General features: G+C 38.3%; 2 protein-coding genes across 7 annotated transcripts in view; one reads left to right on the forward strand and one right to left on the reverse strand.

Annotated features, from left to right (window-relative positions):
- Positions 1–507: 507 nt before the first annotated feature.
- Positions 508–8,080, forward strand: ggh (gamma-glutamyl hydrolase (conjugase, folylpolygammaglutamyl hydrolase)). 2 transcript variants are annotated; one of them, XM_063483276.1, is made up of 9 exons: positions 508–684; positions 884–992; positions 1,141–1,191; positions 1,924–2,008; positions 2,919–3,057; positions 3,462–3,565; positions 3,675–3,765; positions 3,864–3,998; positions 7,971–8,080. In XM_063483276.1, the coding sequence occupies exons 1-9, from the start codon at positions 549–551 to the stop codon at positions 8,000–8,002; spliced, it is 882 nt and encodes a 293-aa protein (XP_063339346.1). In that variant the 5' UTR covers positions 508–548; the 3' UTR covers positions 8,003–8,080. The 2 variants fall into 2 exon arrangements, with proteins under 2 accessions (XP_063339346.1, XP_063339345.1); XM_063483275.1 differs by lacking the exon at positions 7,971–8,080 and adding an exon at positions 4,100–4,218.
- Positions 7,933–18,147, reverse strand: part of LOC134634211 (dipeptidyl aminopeptidase-like protein 6) — a 240,528-nt gene continuing 230,313 nt past the window's right edge. For all 5 annotated transcript variants that reach the window (XM_063483273.1, XM_063483274.1, XM_063483271.1 and 2 more), the window contains 10 exons: positions 16,540–16,611; positions 14,909–15,016; positions 13,691–13,760; positions 12,857–13,051; positions 12,391–12,445; positions 12,187–12,286; positions 11,420–11,478; positions 11,210–11,282; positions 11,057–11,130; positions 7,933–8,090 (listed from right to left, as the gene is read on the reverse strand). In XM_063483273.1, coding sequence (XP_063339343.1) covers positions 7,941–8,090; positions 11,057–11,130; positions 11,210–11,282; positions 11,420–11,478; positions 12,187–12,286; positions 12,391–12,445; positions 12,857–13,051; positions 13,691–13,760; positions 14,909–15,016; positions 16,540–16,611 — 956 coding nt within the window. In that variant the 3' untranslated portion in view covers positions 7,933–7,940. The remainder of the gene's footprint in view (positions 8,091–11,056; positions 11,131–11,209; positions 11,283–11,419; positions 11,479–12,186; positions 12,287–12,390; positions 12,446–12,856; positions 13,052–13,690; positions 13,761–14,908; positions 15,017–16,539; positions 16,612–18,147) is intronic.

The raw sequence follows: 18,147 nt of genomic DNA on the forward strand, positions 1-18,147 counted from the left end.
TTATTGTGTAAAGGTGTTTAATTTGACTAAAAACAGAATATCATCCATCTAACAGCATGAATACAACTTTAAATACTGTCAAAATGGGATGCGGTTAAATATGTTTATTCACTTAGATTTTTTACTTTTATTTTATAGTGGCAAAATTATGACTGGAATGAATCCTATTTGTTTTTATTCATTTTTGGTTTTAGACTCTGAATTAAAGAGAGAATGTGGAGAAATGAAAACCGCCGCTGAAGGCTGTCAGAAAAAACCCCCAAAACAACATACATATATATGAAACATGTTTTTGGCGTAATTTAGTGCTTGAGCACTAGAGGAAGTAATTGAAGTCTGACATTACCAAAATATCGGTACTTATTTATTTATTTATTCGGTAGGTTATTATTAACAAGGCGGGAGTGATGCTTTTATTTTGAAGAAGACAATCCGGTTTTTACGTAGCTCTATGCGTATAAAAAAGTGGGCGGTACCGCTTTAAGTAGCTACGCGCGGCTCGCTTATTATTATCTGTCGACGACTTTTTCTGGCATAATAACTGTTTGATGGCATTTCTTTTCCCCGAGAAGACCTTTTTCAAAACTACAAACATGTTCTTGTTCTTGCTGTGTGTTTTTCTTTCGTGTCTGCCATTTTATTTATCAGCCCAGACTGATAGACAAAACGAAAGACCTATAATAGGTAAGTTAATGCGTTATTAACACGATATTTACTACAACTGTTATCTAAGCTAACTTGCAGCTTTACACTTGGGAAGCATCGGGCGACAGTTACCGTAAACTTGCCGTAAGACAGTAAACTTTTTGCTGTTTCTGTATCACTATAGAAAGTGCCAGCATTATAACAGAAAGACATGTGCGCTGTGTTTTTGTTCCAACAGGAGTACTGGCACAGGACGTTTATTTACCCCAACCTAGCCAAACAGCTTACATAGCTGCCTCCTATGTGAAGTTCCTGGAGTCAGCAGGAGCCAGAGTTGTACCTGTCATGTGAGCTGTTGTCATCTGCCGACATTACCTCTGCATGTTATTATCTGACTGCATACTTTGTCACGCTTTTATAAGAGGAGATGTTGCGTAATAGCGTGTGCCTAACCCAGTGTGTTTGTATTAAAGCTTGAACTTCTTGCTTCTGCAGGATAAACCAGACACTGGAGGAGTATAAGACACTGTTCAACTCAATCAATGGGTCAGTACATATGCAGTTAGACAGTTGGAGCCCTGTTTGGTGGATCTAGGGCTTTTCGCCAACAATAAAAGGTGTGATTGGATCTATACTGTAGGGAGGAGTAACTACAGAGGGATAAAGATGCTGAGTCATTGCATGAAAATATGGGAAAGCCTTGTTCAAGCTAGGTTAAGAAGACAGGTTACGATCAGTGAGCAGCAGTGTCCTGTGTTGATATATGGTTTATAGATGTTGGCACTAACAAAAAGACAATACGCTGAGCTGAGAACCAAGGATTTTCATTAGGAGTTTGGTGTAAGGGTATGGTAGGGATAACGTCAATTGGAGGCAGGTGATCTGCTGTAGTGAGCCCTAAAGAGAAGAGCTGAAAGAAGAAGAGTTTACCATAAGTTGATGGTGATTAATTACCATGCTAGGTATGTGAGCTATTGATCAATAATTATAGATTAAATAAATATTATAGAAATAATGGTTTGTCAGCCCCTACATTTGTAAACAGACTTTCAGTCCTTATCCATTCATTTAGATATTTAGATGCATTTTTAATACATTGTTGTTAGTATTACTAGTATTTTTTAATTGATCAGCACTGCCTGCATAATTGGTGCATCCACTTAAAAAATATATATCTAATTTAAAACCACAACATATCAGATTTTATGGTATATTTATCTTATTTCATGTTTCTCATTTTCTTCTTTAATTTTGACTTTGAGTTTTCTTTGTTTACAGGATCCTTTACCCAGGCGGCGGTGTCAGCATCATCTCATCTGGCTATGAAAGGGCTGCTAAAATCTTTTATGACCTCGCTATTGAGGTAAAAGTTTAAAATACTTTTAGCTGTTCATTGCTCATTATGCTGTATATTAATAAGGGTGGATCTGACAGCAGGTTGTTGGTGTTGCTGCTATAGCAAGTTGTTTGGAAGACTAAAATAACGATGGCTGGGGCTAGGCGGTGTGCTGGTTTGTTCAACGCTAAACTGGTCAACAGACAAATACCTGCTCTGGATTTTAAACTGTAATGTAAATATATTATTATAAGTTACGTAAATATTAAGATACTGTTTTTGCATCTGACTGAAAATCCGTAACATGCAGTCCATTAAGGATTAAGAACAGATTATTGTTTTGGCTGTATGGTTTTATTTTATTTTTATTTACACATGGTCATACAAAGACATTTAGGAATGAGCACTGCAAACGTACATGAAGACTTACTTAGGCAAGACACTATTAATAAAAATAATAATTAAAAAAATATTATCATGACACACTGCTAGAATCTGCGCAGATTCTGCTAGAATCTAATGAACAGTTCCTCGGTGTGATGCCATTGCTTTGTAGCTCGGGATTGTAAATGCTAAATCATGGAAGTATGATGAAGTGACAAATCCTACATAAACTAATAAAATAAAGACTAAACCAAAATCAAAAGTAAAGGTGAAAATATTTAAATTAATTAACTTTAGTTACGTTTAAAAAGAAAAAAAAAAGCTTTATGTTGGAAACACACTAATATCTGTATTGCCGATCTGTGAGAAAGCCCTGAAATTTAACTTGTCCTACGTGCGGCCTTTTAACACAAACTGCAGAGTTGCTACATCATAAAAATGTGATTGATCAGTCTCAGTGACAGCCCTGGATCAACACTGATTATCATGTTTTAGGGCAACACCAACACTGTCATTACAAAGTGTCATAACAAAGAGTGTGAATTCTTTTCAGGCAAACAAGCGTGGCGACTATTTTCCTGTGTGGGGTACCTGTCTCGGGTTTGAACAGCTGATGTATTTAACAAGCAAAAAGACAATACTGGCATATACCAATACGAGCGGCGTGGCATTGCCTCTGAACTTCACTAATGGTATGTTTTGTGTGACTAAACATTTTTCATTTTACTTATTCTCACTTGTGAAATGGTAGTAACCTGTTTTTCTTGGGGTGTTTTTTGAAGCATTGCAGGTATAAAGTATAAACTGTGAAAGGAAAAGATTTATTTTCTTAACATGAATGAAACTAGATTTTAAGGATTCTTAAAACAGTTTTTCAGTGAATAAATTAAATATTATAGGTGACTGAAATAGTAAAGACTTTAAAAATCCATCTTTGTGTTTTAAACTTGATCAGTTTTCATGTCAAGTCTGTACCAACCACACATTATCTGAGGATCATATCTTTAGGTTAACTACCTTATACAGCTAATGAGAGAGTGTTTATTTGTTTGTAAAATTGCTGATTAATCATTAAGGTATGCTCCCTTCCCAAAAGCTGAGGACAGCAGGATGTTTAAAGGCTTCCCTGCTCAGCTCATGAAAGATCTAGCCTCTGAGCCACTGACGGTTAACTCTCACAAATGGAGCTTGGGAATGTTGGTATGTCATTCATTTCTGTCGTCTGAGATTAGACTGAGTCAACAGCTTGATGAAAAGCGGCAGTTGCTTGAATGCAGTGTAACTAACCTGTCATGTCTATTGCTTTCAGACTTACAATACAAATGAGGAACTGAAGAAGTTTTACAAAGTTCTCTCTGTAAACACAGATGGAAATGTAGAGTTTGTGTCAACAGTGGAAGGTACTGAGTGTCTAATTCAGCATTATGTTACTAGGTTTTTAGCAAAATAGGAAACTGTTTTTATAAATATTTTTTCTTTTTTCTGTACCTCTTGGCAGCATATGACTATCCTATTTACGGGACACAGTGGCATCCAGAGAAAAATGCTTTTGAATGGACACGGTCTTCTATTCCCCATTCCCCGTCGGCAGTCAAGACCACCTTCTATATGGCTGAATTCTTTGTCAATGAGGGTATGAAAGCATCATTTTTGCTTCCTTGTAGACTGGTCAGTAGCTGAAAATGTCAAGTGACTTGTGATGTGTAAATTTGGTATTGTTTTCTCTCGCCACAGCCAGGAAGAACTTTCACAAATTTGAAACTGAGGAGGGGGAGAGCAAAGTGCTGATATACAACTACAATCCTGTTTACACTGGGACTAAAAGTGCCTTTGAGCAAATATATTTCTTCTGATGAATTTTAGCAAAGTGCCACTCCTATTCAGCAGCTAATTCGCTGCTTCAATCATGACTTGAAAATATTTACACATAATTTAACTTGTTTGATTTTGTATGTGTGGTACTGTGCATCTGTGTAAACTACAGCTGAATTGAAATGGAAAGATTTATGCAGGCAACATAAATATTGATATAGTGCAGGATTTAAATGGATGTTGTGCTTTGTGGATGTTGTAGCTTGGTTTACAGTTGTGTTGCTGTATTGTATTACACTGTCAGGCTCAGGGCTCAGTTCCCCTCAAAATAGTGAAGAGTTAGCTCGTGAGTTGAGCATATAGAAAGTACTTAGATGTGATCTAATATGATAGCAACTGTAAATTATTTGACAGGTTAACCTAGCTTCTAGGTTGGAGCTGAAGTGCCTCAAGGATGCGTTTTATTTAATGATCACCAGGTGGCCAAAAGAAATTAGATTTTATAAATGTTTCTTGTAAATTAGAACAAACAGTAAAGCAGGACATGCTTTAGGGGGTGGCTAACTTCTGTTGAGTACCGCCTCAATATATTAGTCTACTGTTTCCTCTGATTTTCAGGCGCGTTAAGTCTGGTTTCCAAAAACCAAGATGGCAAACTAACAAGCTCAAGCCTTCAAAATTATAGTCCACTAACAAATGAGCACTGTCCAGTGTTTATCCAGTTTCCACTGGCCATTTCTGGGTGACCGTGCTTCTTCAGTTTCCAAAACAACAAAGCACTTAAGCAGCACTAACAGATGAAAATGGTCCAAATTCTTGGGCTACCTTTAAAGTATTATGTAAACTATGGGAGACCATGGCAGTATGCTAGTGACTAAAACAAGGTTTTTGCTGCAGCACCCTCTCTGACAGATTTCACAACCTGCGATGAACCAACTATGGATGCACTGAATGACTACTTAGTCATGTCTCCAGGTGTTTATGTCTGCAACAGATCAAGTCTTAACCCTCCAGATGTAATGTCTGCTACCTCATGACTAACTTGAGAGCTACTGTTAGCATAATGTAAACACATTAGTACAGGCAAAATATAGACTGAGGGTTAAGTTATTTTAAATAAAATAACTGTCAACTTCCCTCATTGGCAGAGATAAACTTCAGCCAGCAGAACAACTAAGATGACCCCATGCACAACAGCACAAAGGTCAGTCATTAACATACTGCTGTGCGGTTCGGACTAGTCCCTACAAAAAATACCTGATCCTAATCTTAATGTCCCTTTGACATCTTAGCACTGCTTTTATTCTTTTGTGAAGTGTCCAAACGTTTGGGATAGTGCACATGAATGGTACCAGTAAGAATCTGCAGAGGTCTAGGCTTGTTGCTGTTACATCATCACTTAACAAGAGGATATTATGTTTTTAGTCCTGCACTTCTCAAGTTGCCATAAACCCTAATGTAGCTTAAAATCCCCAAAAAAGTCGCAAAAAATGCCACAAGATGCAACAATCAAAAAATAAGAAAATAAAAACAAAGTCTGATAAAATATCAGTTTTTATTCTAACATTTACCTTCATGCCACAGTCTGCCATTAATGTCCTTCTATGCTTTGGATAACAAAGTTGAGCATCTGGGGAAAAAAGTCCTCAACAGCCATCAAGAAAATTTTTTGTTGTCATTGGCAACAAATAAAGTCCACTTTCAACTTAATTCAAGGACAGCAACAGGAGAACAGAAATGAATAGTCAAATGTAACTTCCAAAATGCTTTATGCACAAATAACACTCAGGTAATAGGTTTTTCTTTTCTTTCTTTCTTTTTTTTTTTGTTTTATGTTTTATAGAATAAAATGATATTTGAATAACATTTACACATCAAGCTGACGAGACTGGGATCTCAATCACAATACTACTGGAAATGTAACTTATGCAATCCAGTAAGGAACATTCAAGATGTCAAAAATTACCATGTTGACTCAGCTATCAGGGATAGTGCTGCAAATTACCTCATAACATGCACTGAAGCGTAACACAAGTGGCCATTCAAAAAACAAAACAATAAATAAATAAATAAAAGATGTTAAATTAAAATTGTGCCTCAAGGAGTCATTATTTTGGGTGATATGCCAAAATGATTTTTCTCTCTTATGTAAATGCATAATTTTTCAGGATACAGGGTCCCTTTGGCTTATGACACTTGCTCAGTGTATTTGCTGATGTACACTAGGAGGACTTTTCACTTTCACTATTGCACTTTCCACCATTTTCTTCACTTACCATTCACATACTTATTATAAGCAACTGTGCATGCAGATTATGTACATTTTAGCTTTGTCATGGTGTCAGTGGGTATATTTTCTGAAATGATTTGTCTGTTTAAAAAAGAAAAAGCCAATTTGCTGCAACTAGTTCAATTTCAAGCTGTAAGTAGAAAACAATTAATATTCCCAAGGCATTAAGGGGAATACGCTTACTATGAGTTTTATCTGAAGATTGATACTACTCATGTCTGTTAAATATGAAACGACAGCTAGCTTAAGGTTCATGTAGCGTAAAGATCTGAAGCAGAGAAATATGTACAGCTAGCCTGTTTCTATCAAAAAGGGTTCAAAATGAATATACTAACATCTCTGGTGACTCTAGGAAGTCCTTGCTCCTGGCCAGGATACAGTCCACACTGCCATAACCTACCATAGTGTACATCATAGATTAGCTAACAGGTGCTGACCCAGAAACAGGCAGGCTGCCCAGGATAGTGGTTTCCCAGAGCTCCCAGTCTTTGTGCTAGGCTTAGCTAAGTAGATACTTGTAGCTTCATATTTAACAGTCAGAAGTGGTACCAATCTTGCCAACATGTTAAACTATTCCCTAAAAATCCACTCTAGAAATGCAACCTCACAGCTGGATGTTTTTTGACAAAGTAAGGCACAGTGACTAAAACAAGTTAATGCTTTTTTTTGTTTTTGTTTTCAACATTTGAATAACCGCGAGCGTCACAATAAAACTGTGTCAGATAAATAAAGGTATTTTTTCTCTTTGAATAGTTTTCAAAACAGGGAATTCTGTCAGCATCACTGAAATACGTAAAATGAAATTTACAAGATAAAACTAACATCAGGGCAAACATGAATACCAAAAGAAAAACATGTTATAGCTGGATGAATGCTTGTGTGCTATTTTACATACTGTAAGAACAACAGACACAATCACAGTCCAACATGAAAAGTTCTTCACAACTTTAAAAATAGTAACATTTCCTATATCCCCACTATTCCAGACACCCATTTATGACCAATGCCAGTTAGCGTTTTTCACCAGGGGTCTGATTTTCATTAATATACAAGCCCACAAGTTATGTGCTATAAAGTGTTCCTTCTCCTCACAGCTTTAAGTCTGTGTAAGAGCTGATAATTTCTCTCCACTGCTTTTGAGGAGCTGGTCCTTCCCTGTGGTGGAGAAGACTGCTTCCCGTCAGTATTTTCCCAGACTTCATATCAGGTCTTCAGTCTTTACTGGCTCTCACGAGCCTTTTAGATTCCAACTCAGGGCAGGAGGGAAGGGAGTAAGAATGGGTGGAGGAGCAAATGTGTTGTCTGCTGGAAAAAGGCAGTCTCAGGTGCAGTGTGTGGACACGGGGGGGGGAACGATGGACCAAAGACAAATGAGAGTTGCATACTGTGGACACCAGGGACAGAATGGAGGGAGGTAGATGACCAGATGGGTTGGGAGGATCTGGGGCACAGGAGGGGCCCTATGAGGCCAGTCTAACCCTCGTCTTCAATCTCTTCTTCCAGAGCCTCCTCAAACACTCTTTCTGGTAGCCTGAAGCACTCCTCAAAGAAGTTCACCAAGGACTGACTGAGATGCTGCCTCGTTGCTTCACTGTGGATGAAGTGGCCCTCGTCTGGGTAGATCTTAAACACAAAGAAGGAGGGAAGAACATCACTTGAATTCAGTGTTTAGTAATTTTTTATTTTTTTAAATTTAACCAAAATTAATTACAAAATCATTTACTGAACTTCTAGGGCACTAGAATTCATGCTAGTCATGCTACTAATATGATTACTGAATGGTATATCTGAAGAAACTGGATACAAAATACATTTTTGGTCTTTAAAAATCTTTTTCTGATGCTGATGAAATACACTTCTGAAGTGTGCAGCAGGGTGGCACAGTGGTTAGTGCTGCTGCCTCACTCTGTGGAGTTTGTTCTTCGATTGCAATGGTTTCCTCCCACGTTATGTTAAGATTAATAAGCAATGGGCACGGATGTGAGCTTAAATCATTGTTTGGTGGACTGATAACCTGTGCTGGGTGCACCCTGTCTCTTCCCCGTTCTAAGGAGGGCTAGATTCCAGCAACTAAGAAAATGGATGAATTTATTTAAGGTGTATGCTTAGAAAGAAGTCACTCTTTCTAGACTCAGTTGACAAAAACAGCAGTTTTTTACAATCTGTTTTACCCAATAACACAAACTAACCGACCAATCAAGGCTACAAAGCTCTGTGTTTTGTGAGGTAAATTGGTCTTTCTGTCAATAGTGTCTGCTTCACCTCCTCACCAGACAGAGGCATCTAAATATAGTGTACACCTACAAAAAAACACAACAAAGGTGATTTATCTCAGGTAGCTAAAATCAGTTTTCATGCTAACAGCATTACTTTGTTTAGTTTCTCTGCTGGTTGGCTGCCATCTATCATTTTACATGGACTGTGGATCAGAACCTCACACAATCAGTTGAATTCAGTTTTATTTATATAGCGCCAAATCACAATATCAGTTGCCTCAAAGCACTTTTTATTATAAGGTATTGACCCTACAATAATACCATCCTGGCTAAGTGAAAACAACAGTTTACACCAGGGGTGTCAAACACAAGGCCAGGGCCCAAAATCCAGCCCACTGGATGGCTTTGGAAAATGTGAAGGAGGGCATAAATTTTGAACCTTTAATTGTATTTTAATAAGTTTAAGTGTTTTCCTGCATATAAAGGCCTCCCCTATGACAATTTATACTATAGCAGAGTAATTAAGTAATAGATAAATTAATAACATTAATAACAACTCTTTCTTAATTATGTAGAAAAACTGAAAAATGTTGTTGAAATTTCAGATTTTTTTTACATTTAGGGATCTCGGGGATTAAATGTGTAGTCGAACTGTTATTACTAACAGACAAGGTAGTTTCACTGGTCTGGCCCACTTACGATTAGATATCTGTTCAGCTGCATGTCGACGTAAATATCTAATAATACGACAGCAGTTCAGTGCAGTTAGGCGTGCAGACATGCTCCAAATAAGCAACAGAACAGGGAAGAAAGGAGATTTTAGTAACCTTTAATGTATTGTTGGTGCCAGTAAGACTGGTCCGATTATTTCAGAAACTGCTGCTCTACCAGGACCATTTCTATGGTTTTCAGAGACTACTTGGAAAAGTGAGTGGTAGTTCTCTGAATGAAAATGCCTTGTTGATGTTAGAGGAGAATTGCCAATCCACTTTGAGCTGATAGGAAGGCAATAGTAACTCAATTAACCATTTGAGTATAACCAAGGTATACAGAAAAGCATCTCTTAATGCGCAACACGTCCAACCTAGAGCAGCTAAAGACCACACCAAGTGTTCAGAACATGAAGGTTTCAGGTTTCCTGTTGCAACACTGGGATGGCATATACAGGGTGTTATCAAAAGAATTATCCGATTATAAAAGGCTATACCTTTTAAAGTAATGTACATAGAAGCTTGGTTTAAATTTTTAAATACATGGCTGAATATAAAGTTTTACATACAAAACTTACAATGTTCACAAGTGCTCAATATGTCGCCCTCCACACGCATGGCATATGTCCATACGATAGTTAAACTTGTCCCAAATTTTTGGGAGCATGTTTGGACTCACTGTAACCACTGCTACCTACCAGCAACTATGTGAAACTCGTGAATCCCCTCTTTCTAACAGTACGTGTTTCACTTGTTACCGGTGTAGGGCTGCAGAATTAAAGCACTTTGAAATTGGATGACTCTTGTTTGATATACCCTGTAAAATATACACTGGCACAAATGATAATAAAAGCATGGATCCTGCCTTGTATCCATGGTTCAGGTTGTTGCAGTTGTGTAATGGTATGGAGGATATTTCCTTGTCACACTTTGAGCTCCTTAGTACCCACTGAGCCTTGTTTAAATGCCATAGCCTACCTTTGTGATCACAGTGTACCCATCTCCTAATAGCTGCCTAATAGCAGCCGATTAACACGTCATTTCGCTCAAATCATCTCAAACTGGTTTCTTGAACACAACAGAAAGTTCACTGTACTCAAATGACTGAATTTTAGGGATGTGGTGAAATGGGATATTCACATCACTGATGTGCAGCCACTAAATCTGCAGCAACTGTGTGATGCTATCATGTCAATACGGACCAAAATCTCAGAGGAATGTTTTCAGCTCATCTTTGAATCTGTACCAGGAGAATTAAGATAGTTCTGAAGGCAAAAGAGGTTCCAACCTGGTATTAGCACAGCCTATAAACTATCTAGTAAGTGTATATTACCAGAGCTCAAAGTGTTTTTCAACCGACAGTAACTAAGTGATAGTGTTTATTTGAACCCATCATAAACTAGTAGAGACCTAATATTAATACTGTGCACACTAATGTGTCTGTTGGTCAGTAATGAGCTTTGATGAACATTCGCCAGCAGAGCATTGTGTTATAAAGGGATTAGTCCTGGTGTTAATGCAGGATGCCCAAGGAGGTCTTATAATCTCATTATGTGTGAGGCAGACATTGTGAAGGGCTAATCCTCTGCCTGCTGTGAGACCACCACTGGGATCACAAAGCTCCCAGAGGTTGGACTGAACAGGGAAAAGAAAGACTGCATACCTGTAGGGTGTAGTTGGCCTTTTCACTGATGAGCTGGGCAATGAATTTCGCTGTATGTTGAAAGTGGACTTTTTCTAAAGGAACCAAATGAGACAGATTATTGTTTATCTTTTACATATTTAGTTATGAAGATGATTACAATTCCTGACCTACCGTCAGCTGTAGGATGGATAATCAGAAACTTCTTATCCATAAACTGAGACGCTCTGTGGGCTAAATTGGCCATCTAAAAAAACCACATTTCAGCAGATTATTTTGATAATTATTAAAACTGGAAAGAAAATGAAAAAAAAAAAAGTAATAAAAGCGCTTTGAGGGTCTCGAAAAGCGCTTCATAAATGCAATCCATTATTAAAATCTTACCGTATATGCTCTTGTGTCAGGTTTGGGCAGTCCAAGGTATCTCTCAGAAAATGCAGAAGCTAGAGGGGAAAATAGGCTTTTGTTAACTTTTATTTGCTTTGTTGTTAAGATCAAATCAAATCTTCCATTAATCACTCTTTGTTTGAGGGTGTTTTTTTATCCCCACGTCTAAATATATTCAGCCATCTACATATTCCTTAGTTTTGAGGCTGTTACAACAGTCTTCATTTGCAATTCTGCAATTCCAGTGTCATGGCACGTCTCTCACCGCCTCTGGCAGAGCGAGAGAAATCAAATAGATGGGAAATCAGTCACACCGCAACGCCCAGCTCCTCCTTAATTTGCACTTTCCTGACTCAGTGCGCCTCCAGCTACAACAGCACCGCGTCTCGTTCCTTGTTCCCTGTGTCTCTCGTACTGTCACTCCCTCGGTGCACAGCACTTCTGCGTTTCACACATTTTATTCCACGGGTAGCCGAGGTGAGGCTGGTGTTGTTAACTTCGTCTGGCGCTGATGTGATTGAGTTCTAGGTTTGTCTGCACCATCATGCTCGTGAGTGCCTACTTGCGTGACGCAGTCCCTGAAAAGATATCCCCGCTGTGGGGTTAAAGGTGCTAGATTTGCAATCTGTCTTCCCTTTTCCTCTGAATATTCTGTCAGTGCTGCCTGAGCCTGACTGATTATGCAGGGTTACTGCATTTGTTTAGTACAAGTAGCGGAGTGGTGATTTTTCAAATGCAAAAAGCTGCAAACAAACACAGCTTACCATACAATTCAAAATCTGTGATGGGTGAGAGGACAGCGCCGCATTTTACAGGAGATTCCTCACCGCTGACCAACAGGCTGGTCACATAGCCTCCATACACCTGAAGTACAACAACTGCATGTTAACACAGAGATACTCGAGTGTAGAATGGACTATGTTGGTCAATCTTTGGACCCAGAATGCACATACTGACACTATTCTTACCTTTCCAAATGCTCCAACTCTGTTTTTGTCAACATAGGGCTCCTTTAGAATAAAACTGTCAAAGATAAACATTGGTTCAGTTTGACTTTTAGAAAAACTGTCTCACAGTAGCAGCTGTAGCTATAACCTACAAGATGTTTTAGCAGCTGTTTGCAATAAACGATACATTATACTATATTAAATTCACAGTGTTTGTTTAACACTTGCGCATTAAATGCACGTTTTCAGTTCTGCCAGACCAGCTGCTATCAGTGTGTGTGCGAAATATATTTTCACAGCAGTAACTAATGAAGAATTTACAGATGATAATGTAAATTTATTTGTGTGTGTGTGTGTGTGTGTGTGTGTGTGTGTGTGTGTGTGTGTGAGTGAACAAATATGGCTTTAAGATCTGGCAGATGACTTCTCCAAATTACACAGTTTAATGTGTTTTTCTCAATAAAGCAGCACGACTTTATCCACATACTTAAGTGCATCCTTCTGATCCTGCTCCTCAAACACGCCCAGTTTCTTCTGGATCCGATGCAGCAGGTTGGTGCCCTGGAAGCCGCTGCCTCGCCCGTCACAACGCAGCACGATGGCGCCAAAGCTGCTCACCAGCACCGTGGCCCAATCCAAGTGAAACTGCTCTGACACCATCTGGCCACCAGGTGTCCCATCGCTGCACCACAAGCAGAGCAGTGACGTGAAATTGAGGCTACTACAAGTGATGCGATCCTTATTTCAGTCCTAACTTTGTGTCCATGTGGAAATAAAGTGCATAACCTTATGTCCCAATTTTCTGCAGTCTATTTTTAAATTAAACATTTGAGCTACACTGCGCAAGAAAAGCAACAGCAGATGAACAGAAAACAGAGAAAAATGGGGACATGGAATAGATAAACTTACTCAAAATCAGCGGCATGCCTGCTAAATGGTGTAAGAGTTTCAACTGCAAGTTATGACTGAGATGAAGAAGGTGAAATAAGTCCTAATGATTTAAACTTCTAATAAATCATTTTTACAGGTATGAATGATGATACAATAAATTATAGTAGTGCGTTTTTTTTCTAAAACGGTGAGAAACCTAGATCTGACCTGGAGAATAAAATGTAGTTCAAGGCTGGAAGAAAGGAACGCTCATGAAAAAATTGTGGAGAGGAGGTTCAGTTTGTCACAGTGTAATTATTATCCAGCAGGTGTCAGGGACAAAGAAATTTATCTGCTTGGCATGTTTGTATTGATATGACGGATATGTCCCTTATATAACTTGGAGTGGAGACTGCATTGCTAATAGACACACACTTTTGTTGATACATACACAAGCAGGAGCAGAGGGTAGTGTGACGTTTCAACAAAGCCAGCTGGTTTCAGGATCTGCATCGACAAGGCTGCAATGTCAAGTCAAACAACTGTTACACAAAAGCAACTAAGGCCTCTTTCACAGACACAAAACAGTAGGCTGGATCTTAAAGATGGACATAACCCCTGGTTCTGTGCACTAAACTTCCTAACTGTTAGTGCCACAGTTTTTGATTGCTAAATTAAGTCAAATTGTATGGATGTCTATGAGAAAATGCCTTAATTTATTATCTTTTCGGAGGTAATAGACTTTATGGCTTCAGTTGCTAGCTTAGCAATGCATGTTCAAAGTAAGCTGGATCATGACTGTAGCACAGAAAACAACCCATTTTATATGCTTAAGAACCACAGATAGCATAACTTATGAACACAGCTACTGTGACATCACCTGTTGGCTTCTGAAGGCCAGTTTTGAAGCCTTGAGATGAGCATTTTCATGGCTTGCTGAAAAATTGATGTGACAGGTCTGACTCTCAAACCGCTTGCTCATTTGGTAAGAACTTGTACAATGAAGAGGAAAATGCCACAGATAATCCTTTTTGAAACATAATATGGTCGAGATTTACGAAAAAAGTGTGACCGAAAATGAGAGACTAAAACCACATACATACAAGAAACTGTTCATAGAGGGCAAGTACAAGGCTATTTTCCCATTCACTTCTATATGAATGTTTCCCTAGAGTTATTATTTTCCATTTAGAGTGAGCCCTGCACTGGATTAGGGCACAGTGCCAGAAAGCTTTGGGTCCAGATTTTAATCTGGGCCCAAAGTTTTCATGGGGTGTTAAACAAATATTAAAGCAGGGTTTTAGAGCTCACGTCACCATATGAGCATTCAGTGTCGTCTGGTTCTCAGGCAGACCTGCCCCTTATTCCTCACATCTGGCTTCAAAACATGAAGACAGCCATCATGATGGCTATGTCCATCTTTTACATACATACATGCAGTCTACAAATAAAATATATTTCAAACTTTATGTTTTTTTTTTTTTTTAAATCAGGAATCAGTTAATTGTTTTGACTGTCAAACATCTTTTGGCTCAGTTTACCTCAGCTCTGTGGCATCTTTTAATATAAAAAGTGAAAGTGAAATAAGCTCTGTAGGACTCCATCATTAGGCATTAAGTTCCTAATAATATGCCATTATACAGTAAGAGTCTGGTGGTCTGATACATACTATAGTCGTCCATGTTGATCTCCTTGTACTCCACTATGGGCATCTGCATGGACTCCAAGGTCAGCCTCACTTTCTCATTGCTCTCCAGTTTATAGACTTCTACAATACCTGGAGAGAGTATGTGAGATAACAGTTTACAGTATTTTTGTCAGGCAGCTCATGTTTCAAATGACTGATTTGTTACAGGAGCAGAATACAGAGTAATCTCCTTACAGATGTGCTACATGAAAAATTTAGAGGCGATAAGAAAAAGCTCCCCCCCTAAACATAGATGTCGTAGAGGAGATGTAAAAGCAGGCACCAAATCAAGACGGCCAAATTGGAAGGGTATGAGATGAAGAGACTTCATACACTAATTCTAATGTGACCTCGTCTCTACCATTGCTTACAGCAGGACATTAGAAAGACCTACAGGTCACTTAGAAAGACATGCCTTTAAATGCAGCATGCTGAGTGGCAGGTAAAAAATGGATTGCACTTACAAAAATGCTGTTGTGAAGGTGAATACATCGAATAATATATGGTAATGAAATTTACAGAGTTGTTTTTTAACATATTCAGGTCGGGGAGATCTCATTACTTAAAGATGATAAAGACTGGCACACACATACACACTGTAGTAATCAAATAACAGTATGCTGATAGTGCTGTTGGGCAGGTTATAATCTAATGAGGACATCCATTGTGAGGAGTAATGTCATTACGTCTGTCATGCCACACTTGGCCTGTAGACAAACAGTGACTCAGTGCAAAGGTGATCACTTTGCACTACACTGCAAACACTTCTGCCCCCTTTTGACAAGGTCAGGTTAAATATAGCAAATATGGTAATGTAGAGAAGGTCATTTGTAATGTGTTTCATTCCATTCAGGCTTGTAAATATTCATTTGTGCCAAAAGGTAGCTTCCAGGGCTAAAAGAGGAAGCAGGAGCGACAAAATTGGAGTTCTTTATAAGGCCACTAGGGGCTAGCCCCTATGGTGAGTCAAAAATCTGTTCAAATTCCAAAAAAGGCGAAAAGTTATAGCTTGTGTACAGCTAATTTCCTCCTACAAAAGTAAATACAATTCTTCTTTAAAAATAAATAAATTGATTTTTAATTTAAAACTCACACATTTAAACTTTATTAAGAATGTGGATACAGACAGGCAGCAAGGGCGGCATTGTTGTGAAGTTTGAAGATCATCCATAAAAAACTGTGGGTAATAAAAAGCTTTTACAGATTTTTCACATTTGATGTGACCCTGATTTCACCAAAATTAACTTAGCTACTAAATCTCTGCTAATTTAAATCACTCATCTGAACCTCTTGAGCACAGGTTGCTTTAGACTATTTTTAATGTAACCATTTCTTATAAAGTGGCGTGCCGGTTGGCATATGTTGTTCGTTCACACTGCACTTGTGACCTATAAAATAAAAACTCCATGGCATAAAAACGGCCATAATATTTGTTAGATAATTCCATTAAATTAATCCAAAAGGTATCAATAGAAACACAGAAAATAATGAAATCCACTCTAATGACTCGAGTCTTAGCAGATACTGACACTTACAGTTGGTTTGAGGGGGAAAGCCAGTAGAGGAAATACACTTTTTGACATGGAGACCTGCTGCTTGGTTGAAATACTCACTTTCTCTGTCTTGTGTCTCACTTTCTGCGTCTCTCTGTGTCTTGTAAACAGCCACAAATGGGATGTCGGGCCCTAAAAAGAAGATCAGAGCTCAAATACTATGTATCTTTATATTTGACCATGACATGTGGACACTCTGACTTACTATGGACTGTTTAAAAAAAAGAATTTCTTTTTAAATCACCATAATATTAATACATAGGTTGCTGTATTTACTATTTGTTTATAGCAAGGGAAAAGTGTATGTTTCCTAACAAATGCACAGTGATGCCACAGTGTCCTTCAGTGAATGCACAAAAAGAAAAAAACAAAACAAAACCCTAAAAGATACCAGATCATTTGTCTGACAGACAAAGAAGCACATCTTTGCTTATTCAATTTATGTAATGCAATAGCTCTAATAGCTTTTCCATATCTAGGCCACAAACAGAGGCAAAGCCCTAAAACCTCAGACTGCAGGGAGGAGGGGCAGCAAATGAAGTGATTGATGCACTTAGCAAATTGAGAATAAAATAGAGGAACACTGTGGTTGTATTTGTCGAAGAGCAAACCAGCCGCTCTCTCCCTGGCTCCTTTTTCTCTCCCTTGCACTCCCTTTCCTCGTGATTATGATATTATAATGTCATCACATGAGATCACAGGCAGGCTGTGAAGGAAAGAACTCCACTACAAATACATGAGGTACAAGATTATTGACTGTCAGAGAGTGTCAGAGGTTGAGCACAAAGGGTGTGATTGCATTTTGGTCAGTTCAAGTCTGATCTTAGATCAGTGGTGATCAGTTAGCAAGTATTGACACTGAAGTGTTACATCAGTGATTAAATATTGAGGCTACAGGCTTCAAGTCAGACTGAGACACAGTTTCTGCTGCGGCATGACAACAGTGCTGTGACATTTTGATATTTCTCTGATCACCAGGAGAAGATTGTCTCTTCTTTTGATATTTTAGTAACCAGCACTGAAGAAATGGATCAAAGGTAGGAGAAGTGCAATGATATGGGATCTCTTTTTTTTAGGTGAAAGAAGCTTTTGACATTGTGACAAGTAAAGTCATCCAAGCACCGGCTCTGTTTTTGCCACAGTGCTGTCACTTTTCGGTGAACTACCTACCAGCAACACAACGGAAATATGAAATCATTTTAGCAACAACATCTCACCAAAAGAAAATTGGTAGAAACATTTTTACTACAGTGTAATTTCTAAGTACTGTACTGTATGTTTTATTTATTCTTCACCTCATTTCAAAGACTTTGCTACACTTACGAGCTATAGTTGCTCACATTTACGTACAAAACATATGATTAGTATATAAAATATCATTACAGGTTTTAATATCTTACACTCACTGTATACATGTTATTGTACATCAATGAGAAAAAGGAAGTAATACAAGAGCACTATTGCACAACTCCCCCCAAAGGGCAAGGGCTATACTAAAACGCTGATATTTTATGCTGATGTCATTAATTTTCAATAATGACATCTCCATCGTGACATCATCGCTTTGACCTATTAGCATTATATACTAAAATGGTGTGTTTTATCGTCTTTACCCATATGACTGGAGCAGAATTGGCTGAAACCTTTGGCTTCTATAAGCTGTGAAAA

The sequence above is a fragment of the Pelmatolapia mariae genome, linkage group LG9 (genome assembly GCF_036321145.2).
Source record: "Pelmatolapia mariae isolate MD_Pm_ZW linkage group LG9, Pm_UMD_F_2, whole genome shotgun sequence".
NCBI lineage: Eukaryota > Metazoa > Chordata > Actinopteri > Cichliformes > Cichlidae > Pelmatolapia > Pelmatolapia mariae.

Bases quoted from the DNA above. Each gene is read 5' to 3' on its own strand.
- ggh (XM_063483275.1), top strand. From the start codon at position 549: ATGGCATTTCTTTTCCCCGAGAAGACCTTTTTCAAAACTACAAACATG. The intron at 2,009-2,918 runs GTAAAAGTTTAA...AATTCTTTTCAG, and splicing joins TTTATGACCTCGCTATTGAG to GCAAACAAGCGTGGCGACTA. The intron at 3,766-3,863 runs GTACTGAGTGTC...ACCTCTTGGCAG, and splicing joins GTTTGTGTCAACAGTGGAAG to CATATGACTATCCTATTTAC.